At 44.4% G+C, this 13463-nt stretch overlaps 1 protein-coding gene across 1 annotated transcript; it reads left to right on the top strand.

The window, feature by feature from the left end:
- The first annotated feature begins 503 nt into the window (after nucleotides 1-503).
- CCNO (cyclin O) lies at nucleotides 504-9717 on the top strand. Its single transcript, XM_048504036.1, has 3 exons — nucleotides 504-871; nucleotides 4026-4211; nucleotides 8933-9717. Exons 1-3 carry the CDS (start codon nucleotides 524-526, stop codon nucleotides 9410-9412), a joined length of 1014 nt encoding a protein of 337 aa, XP_048359993.1. The 5' UTR covers nucleotides 504-523; the 3' UTR covers nucleotides 9413-9717.
- Nucleotides 9718-13463: the final 3746 nt, after the last annotated feature.

Here is a 13463-nt window from a genome sequence, read left to right as displayed (position 1 = left end):
TGTAATATCTATTGGAGTTAAAGTGTGGCAAATAATCTGGTGTAATTCCAACACGTTGCCTTGGCTAGAAAGTCGACCTGAACTTCCCAGATGAAGGAAACCAGGCCAAAATGTCAGGCTCTTCTTCATCCCTGGGACAGGCCCTGATAAGTGTGGTGTTTTGTGCTTTTTTAAAGTGTGATGTTTTGAACTTTTTTGTGCTTTTTAAAGTGTGTTGTTTTGTGTGTGTTTTTTTAAATCTAAGCCAGCTTCAGAAAGGGGGCTTCCCCCTACTTTCAGGCGTTGAAGGAAACCCTGGAAGGGCCGCTCTCGCCCCAGTTGCTGGGGGGACCGAAAGCCTGGTTGCGGAGAGACCGGAGGAAACCCGGCCCTGCCAGCCAAGAGCGGTTCTTTCGCCGGGAAAGCCGAGGAGCCGGAGGGGCGGAGCGTCTCCAGTAGGCGGGGCCGCCCTCGCCTACATATAGCCGGCTCCGCGCACCGCCATCGCCTGCCCGGCAGGCAGCGGCTGCCCCGAGGAGTCAACATGGTGACCACCAGCCCTGCCGAGGCGGCGCTGAGCAGACAGCAGAGCGCTCCGGCCAAGCGGCGGCGGGCCGAAGACGTGACCCCCGAGGAGCGGGCCGAGCCCCAGGACGGCGCCGGTGCTGGCCCCCAGCCCCGCGCGCCGGTCAAGAAGTGCAAGGCCCCCCCGGTGAGGCGGACTGCCGGCCGGTTCTCCTCCTCCTCCTCCTCCTCCTCCTCCTCGGGCGCCTGCCAGATGCACCCGCTGGAGCTGCAGGTCTTCCGCGACTACGGGCAGAGCTGGTACCGCTTCCGAAAGGAGATGGAGGGCAGGTTCCACCCACTAGACCCGCTGGCCAGGCAGCCACAAGTAAGCAGGAGGCTTCCGAAAGCGGCTGCGTTGCGAGCTGGGAGGCATCGAAAGAGGGTTTTTAAAAAAGTTGAATACCAATGTGGACAAGTTTTGTAACAGAAGACGGTCTGGGGCATTTCATGCGTTTATTATTACAAAATAAAACAGGGCTTCAATGGCACCTTAAGGGCTAGGAAATAAGCTTTCTTGAGTCATATCTTCACTCTAGCTGTTATTGATGCCTTAGTATTCACATATAATCATCAACCTGTTGTAGATGCATCTGGTGAAGCCAGATTTAGCTGACAACGTTCAGTGCAGAATAAACATGGTTAGCCCTTAAAGTGCTGTTGGATTTGGACTTTGTGACACAGCTCCGGACAGCTGCTCATCTGGAGTTATTACAATAAAAGGATCTACATTTATTGTTGTATAAGGTTTCCTGGGCTCAAAAGTTTATGCTCTGATTATCATATTGGTCTTTCAGGTGCCACAGGATTCTTCATTTTGTTGGACTGACTTGGTTAACCTTGTGGGATCCATTCACTTCAGACAGTGCACAGCTCACCTGTGTGATTTTATATTCTTGTTTTCCCCTTGGCTTCTTCTGTGGCTAGGGTGCCAAACTGCAGGGGTATTTTCCCTTAGTTTCCTCACAGCATTGTGGGCTATCTTTCTGTGGTTTCCTTGCTGTCCTTCCATTCTTTCTCAAAATCTGATCAGAGGTGGTTTTGAGAGAGCACAGAGAAACAGTAAAGAAAACCACAGAGAGACAGCAGGTGGTCAATGATGAAATGATGAAGCTTAGAGAGAAACTACTGCATTCCAGTATCCAAATGGCAGGAACACCTCCTTGTAAAAGACTTTTTCTATTTTCAAAGGCTTTTATGGCTGGATTAAACTGGTTCTAGTGGATTTTCCGGGCTCTGTGGCCAGGGTCTGGTGTTTAACAGACTTCTCTCTGTGATACACCTCTGAAGATGCCAGCCACAGATGCAGGTGAAACGTTAGGAATGAGATCCACCAGACCACGGCCACACAGCCTGGAAAGCCCACCAGAACTAGTTTTGCTATTTTCTTTACTCTTTAAGGTTTTCTTCACTATATATTATTGCAAGGAAAACATGTGCAGGAACCTGCATGTATACTGACTGTCATGTGACAATTATATGTGCATATATACTTGTGTTTAAAACAGTGCTCTAAGACACAAAGGACATTTGGGAGTTATAGTCAGAGGCAGAGGGAGCAATCCTAATCTTGTGTGGAACTAAGTACCAGGTGATTCAATGGAGTTTACTACCAGGAAATTTTAATTTCTGCTGCCTGAGGTTGCAGTCCTAAACTTACAACAGCAGGGAAGTTGAATCCTTGATGGTTGGAATCTGAGCCTCTGAAGCAGTCTGGGGATAAAATTGCCATCCTAGGTAGAGCAACCCCCTTTTAAGTCCACTGAACTTAGTGTGACTGTTTAGGATGGTGTGACTTTTTAGGATGGAACAGTTGTTACAGATGGCAAAGAGCCCTTGATCATAGAATCTGATCATTTGTAGATGCTAAAATCCAGACAGCCCTTCTCTTTTCTGCAGCCTTTTATTATACATCCTGTACTTTGGTGCATTCTTTTGTAATTTGTACTATATATTTGTATTGTGTAATATATATGTCTGTCACATTATGTTTTATGTCTTTCTTCCCCCCACATGTTGCTTTCCTCTGAACATCTTCAGAGAACGCGTACCTAAACATTTTACAAATCTTTGTGCCCATTGTTTATAGTTTACTAGATAGTCTCACTTGCTTCCTGAAATTGGTCGATGGAGGTTACTGGTGAACAATGTGGGGTGGTTGGGTTTTATGCCTTTGAAATCTTTTGCTCTGAAGGCACCTAAGCATTTTTGCCCCCCAAAAGAGTTTATCGTTCTTTGATCATACAGTTTTTACACCAAGGATAGATTCCATGAACCACAAAAATTATTCTTGCAGTTTTAAATCCACTTCACACATGAAGGGAAACGAACATACATGACATTTCTATCTGTGTTTTGCTACGTGTATGCATTTGGCAGCTGCTGTGGCAGAGCAGACTTTTGAATTATTTTCACAAACTGGTACAGAGGTACAAGGGATGGCCAATAGAATTAGGATCCAATATACACAACGTGCCCTGACCTGAATAGCCTCAGCTAGCCTGATCTCATCAGATCTCTGATCTCATCAAATCTCAGAAGCTAGGCAGGGTTAGCATTTGGTTGGGAGACCACCAAGGAAATCCAGGATTTCTTACGCAGAGACAGACAATGACAAACCACCTCTGAACATCTATTGCCTTATGGTGGAGTAACCATAAGTTGGCTGCAACTTGTCAGCAAAAATCTATAGATACACACACAAAATAGAATTGGATGCTGTCAGTATTAAATATAAGTGTCAGTTCTGGTTGTAGTTAACACTCAAAGAAACAGTTTTGCTCATATCTGTCTGGCACTGTAAACTCAGCTTTTTGTTGCTGTGATGGATAGACTTCTCTCAACTAATCAGAATGTGGAGCTATAATGTCTTGTTCCGTTCACTGAAGCTTCATCAACTTCCCTTGGAAGTCACTGAGACAGAAGTGGACCTGCATAAGGAAAATAATTGCAAGCACAAGGAGTAGATGTGCAGTGTGGTATAATAGTTAAGAGCAGTGGACTCTAATCTAGAGAACCAGTTTTGATACTCCATTCCTCCACATAAGTTGCAGACTCTGATCTGGTGAGCCAGTTTGTTTCCCCACTGCTGTACAAGAAGCCTGCTGGGTGACCTTGGGCTAGTCACAGAGACCTCTCTCAGCCACATTTACCTCACAAGGTGTCTGTTGTGAGGAGAGGAAGGGAAGGAGTTTGTAAGTCACTTTGAGACTGCTTATGGTTGAGAAAAGTGGGGTGTAAATCAAAACTCCTCTTCATTGAATTCCTCCTTTGTTTTAATTATTCCTTAAAATACTTTATGTACTCATAAGGCAGCACTTAACTGTGAAATAATCAGGATCAAGAACAGTATATCACTAGAGAGTTTTTTGAAGTACTTTCATGTTAATATTTTTGTTTGTATTAATGCTGCAAATAGCTGCTTTCAGGTCTTTCTAAAGCCTTTTTTGCTTCCTAACCTCTTGTTTCCCCTTGCTCCCCAGGTAACTGCAGAGTCCCGGTGCAAACTGATCAGCTGGCTAATACCAGTGCACAAACATTTTGGCTTCTCCTTTGAGTCCTTATGCCTGGCAGTAAACACTCTAGACCGCTTTCTCACCACAACCCCAGTGGCAGCTGACTGCTTCCAACTCCTAGGGGTTACCACCCTCTTCATTGCTTGTAAACAGGTACCAAAAGGTTTCCACTTTTAAGGTGGTGAAATCAGCATTTGCTACTGGAGAGAGAGAGAGAATTTAGAACAGCAAGCTTATTTAGAGTTAGCTTACAACTTAGAGAAGAGACATTGCTTTGAACTGTGATGGCTGGGAATACCCCAAAACTAATCAGGGAAGTCTGAATTCTAGTTCATCAAGATACAAAGAGACTAGCATTTTGTTCTAATGCATATGGTCTGTCCAAAAATTGTGTAGTCTTTTGCCTGATAATACTTCACATACTCTCTCTACTCACTGGCCCGCTCCCCACTCACCATAAGCCGCGGGGTCACCTCTTGATAAGACACGGGGATCCTGGACGTTCCCCACATCACCAGCGGCCACTGCGCAGCTGCCCAGAATTTGCCGCTCTCCCACTTCCTTGGCGCGCGTCAAATTAGGTCCTCTTCAAAGAGCAACATTTTCCAAAACCCCGCGGTTGCCGTGGGGTGGTGGGGAACCTCGACTGTTTATGCATGGTTGATTCGCTGTGACGCACAGCTTTCTGGCCAATCAGGAAAAAGGATCCTCCATTTTGTTTAGGGAGGGTCTCCCCATCAGAAAGTGCGCGACATGAAGCTACGTGATGACGTAGACACGAGGCGACATCCTCTTTTACAATGCACTCTCGTGGAAATTGAGACGTGTGCACAACGCAACGTGCCAACATTGCTCCCTTTGCTCGAGCTTTACGGCTTTGCGGCTTGGCAGCGCCCATTCACGGCAAAGTGCCGCTGAGTTTATCGACGGGTTGTGGAGTGGTTGGTGAAACCGAAACTGATTTTCACTTTCGTTTTTCTGCCCAATCAATTAGCTGCGGGTAGGTGCGTGCGAGTTTATCAAAAACAACTTCTCGTGTCAGCCAATCAAAATGGAGGCCCGCCTTCGGTTGGCCGCCACTTCCACGTGTCCATGACGCACATGTGTGCCAGCCAATCAGAACGCTCGATTGCCACGGAACTCCTGCTCTTGCTCCCCCACGTTATTTCCTGAATGGCAAATGAGTAGGGAACAAATGTCTCCGTGGTCAAAAGCCACGGAGGCTTTTCTACGCGGGGTCGCTGTGGCGTTGCACTTAGAAGAGGTAAGTGGGGAGTGGCCCACTGTTTTCTAATGGCCTGATTCAGGGTGGAACCCCAAGGGAGCTGTGGAGGTGATGAGGTCCTACGCCAGGGAATTTGTCCTTCCTGGGTCACTTTTGCCTGGAAGGGCAATTGCTCAGTGCCCCTGTGGCTCCAACAATGAAGTGGGAGCATTCTGGAGTGTGGCTGGGGGTGGAGCTGACCTTAGTTGGCTTTTACCCCGCCTATGCCTCCCAGGACTCCAGCGCCCTGGGCGAGGACTTAGCCCATTGAGATCAATGAATGGTTTTTTGGTGGCGGGGAGGCTTTGTTGTATTTTGCCTTCCTGCACCACCAAAAAACTTCCTGGGGGCAGCGCGGAAGTGTCACCGTCCTTAGCAGCCCTAGGGCTCTGGATTGGGCTGTTAGTCTAGTTAAGACATTAGTAACAGAGTAGCTTTTATTTAAAAAATTGTTTTATAATCCTTTTAGTCCAGACTAGAAGGATTTCCTATGACTGAGGCATTATAAGGTTTTGCCCTAGCAGAATTGGGCATGATTGGCACATTGTTTTACACTTTCTAAGAGTGTAACCTTGTGTGGAAGACCTGGGTGCCAATCTGAGAAACTCTTCAACAATTAGTCTCAGTCATAAAAACGCTTTATAACTGTTACTTGTAGTCTTGAAGCTTGACACTGCATTGTTGTATTAATTTTGACCACAGAGGAAGGCCATTTGGCCAAAAAGCATCTGTTTGTTAGGATCAAGAAAGTATCCTATTGGATCCGTCTGTGTATTGTAAGTGTGATTTTGTATGTGTGAGGTAGGCTATTGTGCAGATGATTTTAATGTGTAATAAGTATATATGTGGTTTTGACATTTAGAAGTTGTACACGTAGAGCCCCTGTAAACATTTTCTTGACCTTCTAGGTACTTAATTCTAGTTTTTTAGGGTTAAGTTTGTTCCTCTCTTTTGTTTGTGCTGTAAATAGTGTATCACATCTTAAAATTAAAAATTGGGGCTTTTCCAGACTTTAAATGTAACAGGATCATAAATTGTGTTTATTGGATTCCAGATAGCAATGTTACCCAAAGTGGAGACACAGTCTCTCAATATAGTGGGGAATATTAACTTCGAGCAGACTGCTTATTAATGTTGCAAGAGGCTGAGTAAGGAATCTTTAATACCAGTGTATACGAAGATCAGCTCTTGGAAGAAAATCCACAGAGAAGGATATAATGCAAATTTGACAATCTTTATTGTAGGGATAAGGGGTTCACAAGCATTTGATTCAATGCAGTAAGCATGCACACACAGAGTTCTTAAGAAGTAGATAGGTTGGTAAATGGATTTGGAATAGAAAGATGTATGGGGTATGTGGGTAATATGACCTGATGACGACGTGAAGGGTTCAGAGCCAAATGGCCAGCGTTTGGTTCCGGGAGGAGGGGGGCGTGCAACTGTTGGGCTCAGTAACAAAGACGGAAAGGCACTGGACAATTGGTCCTTTGGGAGGAAGGATATTTATAGGGTAAAGGACTACCTCTGGGTGTGTCAAGCAACCTCTGGGAAGTCTCTGGATGGATTGTTTGAGAAACAATCGAGTGCATTGGTCGGAAGAAGTGAGTTACAGAGTCTGGGTTAAGATAATCAGGGGAGGCAATGACATCAGGGGTCTACTTGTGGCTGGAAATGAGAATCCATTCAGCAGGGCTACTGGGTTAAGATAATCAGGGGAGGCAATGACATCAGGGGTCTACTTGTGGCTGGAAATGAGAATCCATTCAGCAGGGCTACTGCATCATGTTGAGGATACATTCTTCCTTGGCTATTCATCTGAAAATGTGCTGATATGGCAAGCAAGCTAAGAGCATGAGGACAGTAAAACAATTATTGTAGGTTACTTGTAGATAGACCTGGCTATTGCCAGAGAATGGGCTCCCTATCTCTGCAACGCCAGTATCAATCTTTAGGCTGGCATGTGGGCAGGGTTACCTATGAGTCAGCACTCCTCCCCGCCCCCTATGCCAAGACAGCAACAGCAAGTATATCAGAAGCCTAACATCCCAATACACAGTCCTTGGCAGATACCAATCCACTAGCACAGTGGTGGCGAACCTATAGCACGGGTGCCAGAGGTGGCACTCAGAGCCCTCTCTGTGGGCACGTGCAAACAGAGTGCCCCCCCCCCCCCCACTTCTAGGCCGGCCTGGTTCGCTGGGCTCGATTATTAGCATTAAACCTATGACCAAGTTTTGGAAAACAGTGTAGGTAACCCTGTTAAGTGCTGTTAAACCCCACTGGTTTTCATGCAAAGAACAAAAGCGCAATCCTTTACCTGGGAGTAAGCTCGGTTGCTGGCAATGGGGCTTGCTTCTGAATAAACCCTCCTACCGTGTTTCCCCGAATATAAGACAGTGTCTTATATTAATTTTTGCTCCCAAAGATGCGCTATGTCTTATTTTCAGGGGATGTCTTATTTTTCTGTGTTCTGTTCGTCGGGCATGCTTCCAAACAAACACTTTGCTATGTCTTACTTTTGGGGGATGCCTTATATTTCGCACTTCAGCAAAACCTCTACTATGTCTTATTTTTCGGGGATGTCTTATATTCAGGGAAACAGGGTAGCGTCGTGATTCATCCGTTGGAAGAGATGCACGGTTGCTTCAAAGCAAAGCTACCGACTACCACCAAGCTTACTCCTGAGTAACGCACGCCAATTGTTTTTTTCTAAACTATAACCTCAGTATTCAGGTTAAATTGCCGTGTTGACACTTTGCGATAGATAAGTGGAGTTTGGGTTGCAGTTTGGGCACTCGGTCTCAAAATGGTTCGCCATCACTGCATTAGCACATTTGAGACTAACAGTATTTTTGAGGTATAAGCTTTTGAGAGTCACTTTGTCAAATTGACAAAAGGAGCTTTGACTCTTGAAAGCTTACACCCTGAAAATCTTGTTGGTCTCAACCCTAGTTCTTCTACTGCAGACCAGCGTGACTATTCTCTGAAACTAGTCCTAGGCAGAACTCTGAGACTGCCTCAGGAGCAGTCTGTATGTGTGCTTGTTCATTCCTGACTAGCAACTCAGTTTTCAGGGACATGGGGCCCATTTAAGATTGAAACCATGACATGTCCCCTAACAGACTGACTGTGTGGTGTAGTGTAGTGTAAGAGTATTGGGCTAGGATCTGGGAGACCCAGGTTCGAATCCCCACACCTGCCATGAGGTGAGTTGTAAATGAATTCAATAAATAGTTTTCCTGTGAGTTGCAAATTATGGGAGGCCCCAGTGGCGCAAACAGCACCCTGATTTAGTTGAGAAAACAGCTGAGGTCCCCTCCTTCTCAAATGCCTTGGTCCCAATCTGAAATGGGTGCTGTGCACATAGGAACTGTTACAAGCAGGAAAACTGGCAAGTACCCTTGGACTACACCACCCTATGGAAAACTCAGGGAACAAAATAATGTGCAATTAGGTTCTGAGACGTATGTTACCTTTAGGAGTGTGACAGTCAGCTATAATGTATTCTTGTAGCAAAATGCAGAACTTTTGGAACTACATCCTGATATGCTTCCCAGACATACTTCGTGTTTATAACATGCGTTGCTTTCTGTACATGTGTGTCTTTCAGGTAGAAGTGCACCCCCCGAAGGTGAAACAGCTCTTAGCTCTTTGTTGTGACACTTTCTCCCACCAGCAGCTTTGCAATCTGGAGTGCATCGTGCTGAACAAGCTCTACTTCAACTTGGCAGCCCCCACCATTAACTTCTTTTTGGAGTACTTCACATACGTGCGAATGGAAGCTTGTGAGGCTGATGCCTGGGAGGCCAACAATGCCAAGATCCTGGCCAAAGGTGTAGCTGAACTTAGCCTGGCTGACTATGCTTTTAACAAATACATGCCTTCCTTGCTAGCCGTCTGCTGCTTGGGGCTGGCTGACCAGATGTTACACCACCAGAAACCACTGGACCTGCATTTAAGTGACTATTCAGAAGATATTTTACAGGATTGTCTGGACAAACTACATTTACTGGTGTCTTTGAATGAAGACTCTTTGCCTCTCGTGTTACCCCCTGAGATTTCAGAACAATGTCTGCTTGTGGATAAATGAGATAAATTGGGGAGGGGGGCAGCTATACTTGAAGCCCAATTTGTGGCCATTCATTTGGAAGCTTGTAATTTTTGTTAGTGCAAAGAAAGTTCACTGATGGTTTTAATACCTCTAAAATAACAGTATTCATTTTGCCCTTTTTCTTGATAGTTTTTTTTAATTGGTGATTTTTACATGGTATTTATATTTATTCGTAGTGGAGGCTGTGATGTCAGTGTAGAATGAAATCTGGTTAGCAGTGGCATTGCTAATCTTTTTAAAAAATATATTATTGAAGGCTTTCACGGCTGGATTCAACTGGTTGTTGTGGGTTTTCTGGGCTGTGTGGCCGTGGTCTGGTAGATCTTGTTCCTAATGTTTCGCCTGCATCTGTGGCTGGCATCTTCAGAGGTGTATCACAGAGGGAAGTCTGTTACTGGACACAATGTGTAACAGACTTCCCTCTGTGATACACCTCTGAAGATGCCAGCCACAGATGCAGGCGAAATGTTAGGAACAAGATCTACTAGACCACGGCCACACAGCCCAGAAAACCCACAACAACCAGTTTTTAAAAAATAGTTTTCAAATTCTGTTTTGCACATCAGATTTGTCCCATGTTGCACTGACATTATTCTTAATAACAAACCGAAGTTGTAAATGGTGTATATTGCCTGTGTACTTATTTATTCAGAACATAGTTCATTACTAAGCCATAGAAAAGACAACAGTACTGTAAATACTTTTACCTAATAAAACTTTTATTGGTAACATATCTGCAATGGCCTTTTTTTCTCCCCTTTCTTCTGTTTTGTTCTTAACAGCTGTTAAGCATTTAGAAAAGAAGCAATTTAGTATTGTATTAACTATAATTATGCTTTGTAGTGAATGACCTTGTGTGTATTTGCATGTGCCAAAATGCTGTAAAGCCATGGGGGCAATTTCAACAGACAAGAAGGAAGATGAATGTTGAAACAGTATCCTACTTGTCCTCCTTACAACTTCTTCCATGCATGAGGACATCTTTGGAAAATAAATACCCTGTCATGCTTTTGGTCTCTGTGAATAAAACGTAGGTCACAGCAAGGAAAGGAAAGTAGTTTTGCACACTTGTTGGTAGTGTAAAGTTACAGCCAAGTCATGGTAACACCAAAGGATTTAAGGCAAGAGATGTTCAGACAGATGTTCAGACAGATTTCCTGTCTCTGCATAGTTACCCTGGGCTTCTTTGGTGGCCTCCCATCTAAGTACTAACCAGGGCCAATCCAGCTTATCAGTCAGTATCTGTGGTGATTTGGCTAGCGGCCTGTACACTTAGGTACAATTGATAGAACCTGGAGAGCCCCGGGCTATATTGATCTCATCAGATCGCTGAGGCTAAGTAGGGTCAGCCATGGTTAGTATCTGGATGGGCATCTCCAAGGAACACCAGAGTTGTGATGCAGAGGCAGGCAACGACAACACACCTCTGAACATAAGTCAGCTATAAGGCTCAACAGCACCGAAACAAAACACCATTGCACTTAGCAAAAATGCAAATAGGCTACGTATCACACATAGGATGAGAAATAATCTTCATAATTATTTTATGAGTGACAATTGTGTTTACATTTAGTGATTATATTAGCGACTATATTGTATTATATTAGTGACTATATGAGACTTTAATATGTTTAATGGTGATGAATGGAACTATCTAATGTAAAAAGAAAAGCACCTGTCAATAACCTGAGATAGGAGCACAGAAAGTTCCTATGGAGATGGGAGATGGTGTGTTCCTCACAAACATGGGAGAACAATAAAACAAAAAAGGGAATTATCCAGATGTGCTATGAAGGATTGTTTATTGAAGGAAATATATTAAAGGAAATAAAGTAATTAGACTACAGAAATTTCTTTACTCCTTTCCAACTTGCATTGGAGATAATACAATCTAAATGTTTGGGGGGGATTTGTGAAGATTTCACCTCAGCATCTCTGTTAAAGGCTTCAGAAGAAAACATGGCAAGCAGATAGGAATTAGCTGAAATCCCACAGGAGAATATTGTCATTGGCCCATATTTATTACCTCCAAAGCAAACGTGAAACAGATATAGTGAGATCGATGGTAAAACTCACAGTTCTTACATCTATGTAGATTTCACATCACAGAGCATCCTATGATACTGCTTTAATTTACAGAGCTGCACAGGCAACTTTTAAAAAGTTTATAGTTGCTATGCAGAGTTCTCTTTGACCCAGATGGTCACTTTTGTGATACCCATTTCAGTATATAATAGCACACAGTGAAGGGCTTGTTCACTGTGTTTCTAATCATAATATACCATAGTAGTCTGTAAAATCTATTGATAGCTTGTAGTGAAACTCTCTAATGATGCTGCTCAGATTTTTAAAAATTGTGTAAGGACATGGGTGGTTCTCTCCATAAACTTGCCCCATCAGTGAAATCTTTAAAAATATTCAGTACTCCATTAGAAAACTATTAATACTCTATCAAACTTTTAAAATAACTTTAAATGTTATCTCCAATCTTGTCTTAATTTGTCAGGGTGCCTGGGAGCTGTCTTTGGTTTCTAAACAGCAAGGGAAAGGAGCTCTAAATAAAGATTCAGCGCACCCTGGAAATTTATTTCTCCCCAGTGTGGTTCTTATTATTCTCTTCCTTTTTATTCTCACAACAACCCTATGAGTAGGTTATGCTGAGGTTGTGTGACTGGCCCAAGGGTACCCAGCAAGCTTCCATGAACAGAGTGTGAATGCAAACCCAGGTCCCCTTGGACCCTAATCTGGTACTAAGCACTATACCACACTAGTGCTACACATGGTGGGAGAGGAAACTTAAGAAATCCTTCAAAGGGTGATTTCCATGAATACGTGATAGTGATTTTGCAACTGAAGCATTTAATGATGGCCTGGCATTTAAATGAACAGAATGACCAGGTGCTCGGGAGCAGCCGCAGCAGAAGGCCATTGCTTTCACATCCTGCATGTGAGCTCCCAAGGGCACCTGGTGGACCACTGCAAGTAGCAGAGTGCTGGACTGGATGGACTCTGGTCTGATCCAGCAAGGCTCTTTCTTATGTTCTTAGTACCCTGTTTCCCCTAATATAAGACATCCCCGAAAAATAAGACGTAGTAGAGGTTTTGCTGAAGTGCGAAATATAAGGCATCCCCCAAAAGTAAGACATAGCAAAGTGTTTGTTTGGAAGCATGCCCGACGAACAGAACACAGGAAAAATAAGACATCCCCTGAAAATATAATAGAGGAATAGTTTAATAGATAGTTTAATACGGCCAAAGGCCAGCAAAGACAAAACAAAACAACAGCACACATTCACAACAGCAAATTACAACAATTATTACAGCTAACCATTTACATGAATGTTTGGCTTTCAGCTCATCCCTGATTAAGTAGGCCCTTGCGTTTTTTATACGCCAATGCACAGAACTTTGCTACCTGCTGGGAGATGGTTGCATCCTTGTCTTCCAACAGCATTTTCCTAATCTCTTGGTCAGGATCCTTTGCAATTATCAAGCTGTGTTGCACAAGCAGAGGTAAAATAAAGAGCTCTCTTTCTGCCTTATGCAGCATGCAGTGTAACAAGATATGTATCATAGAATCAACGTCCCCAGAGTTACAAACACATTTCCTCAAATGCCAAGGGGTTTTCCCAAATCTGCCTATAAGCATAGATGATGGAAATGCGTCAAACCGTGCTCTAGAAAAGGCCCATCGGTATTTGGCTATGGTAATATGTTGAATGTAGGGGGCCATTACCCTGAAAATAAGACATAGCACATCTTTGGGAGCAAAAATTAATATAAGACACTGTCTTAGGCCGTTTCTGCACGGGCATTTAATGGCGGCCTGGAGACAGCAAAAATGCCGTCTCCAGGCCGCCATTCGCACAGGGGGCGCAGCTGCATCGCAGCCGCGCCGCCCTCGCGCCGCCCGCCCGGCCCGAAGCCGGCGTTTCCCCAGAGCGCTCGGAAGCGCTCTTGTTGGGGAAACGCCGCCCCGAAGCCGCTGCCGAGCGAACAGCAGCGGCTTCGGGACGCCTCCCCCACCCAG

The sequence above is a fragment of the Sphaerodactylus townsendi genome, linkage group LG07 (assembly GCF_021028975.2).
Source record: "Sphaerodactylus townsendi isolate TG3544 linkage group LG07, MPM_Stown_v2.3, whole genome shotgun sequence".
Classification (NCBI taxonomy): Eukaryota; Metazoa; Chordata; class Lepidosauria; order Squamata; family Sphaerodactylidae; genus Sphaerodactylus; species Sphaerodactylus townsendi.
The sequence above is the reverse complement of the archived record's forward strand: the minus strand, read 5'-3'. Positions and strand labels throughout refer to the sequence as shown.

What these genes read in the sequence shown, in the direction of transcription:
- CCNO (XM_048504036.1), top strand. Translation starts at nt 524, where the DNA reads ATGGTGACCACCAGCCCTGCCGAGGCGGCGCTGAGCAGACAGCAGAGC. An exon ending in CGCTGGCCAGGCAGCCACAA is followed by an intron (nt 872 to 4,025) that starts GTAAGCAGGAGG and finishes CTTGCTCCCCAG; the next exon opens with GTAACTGCAGAGTCCCGGTG. An exon ending in TCTTCATTGCTTGTAAACAG is followed by an intron (nt 4,212 to 8,932) that starts GTACCAAAAGGT and finishes TGTGTCTTTCAG; the next exon opens with GTAGAAGTGCACCCCCCGAA.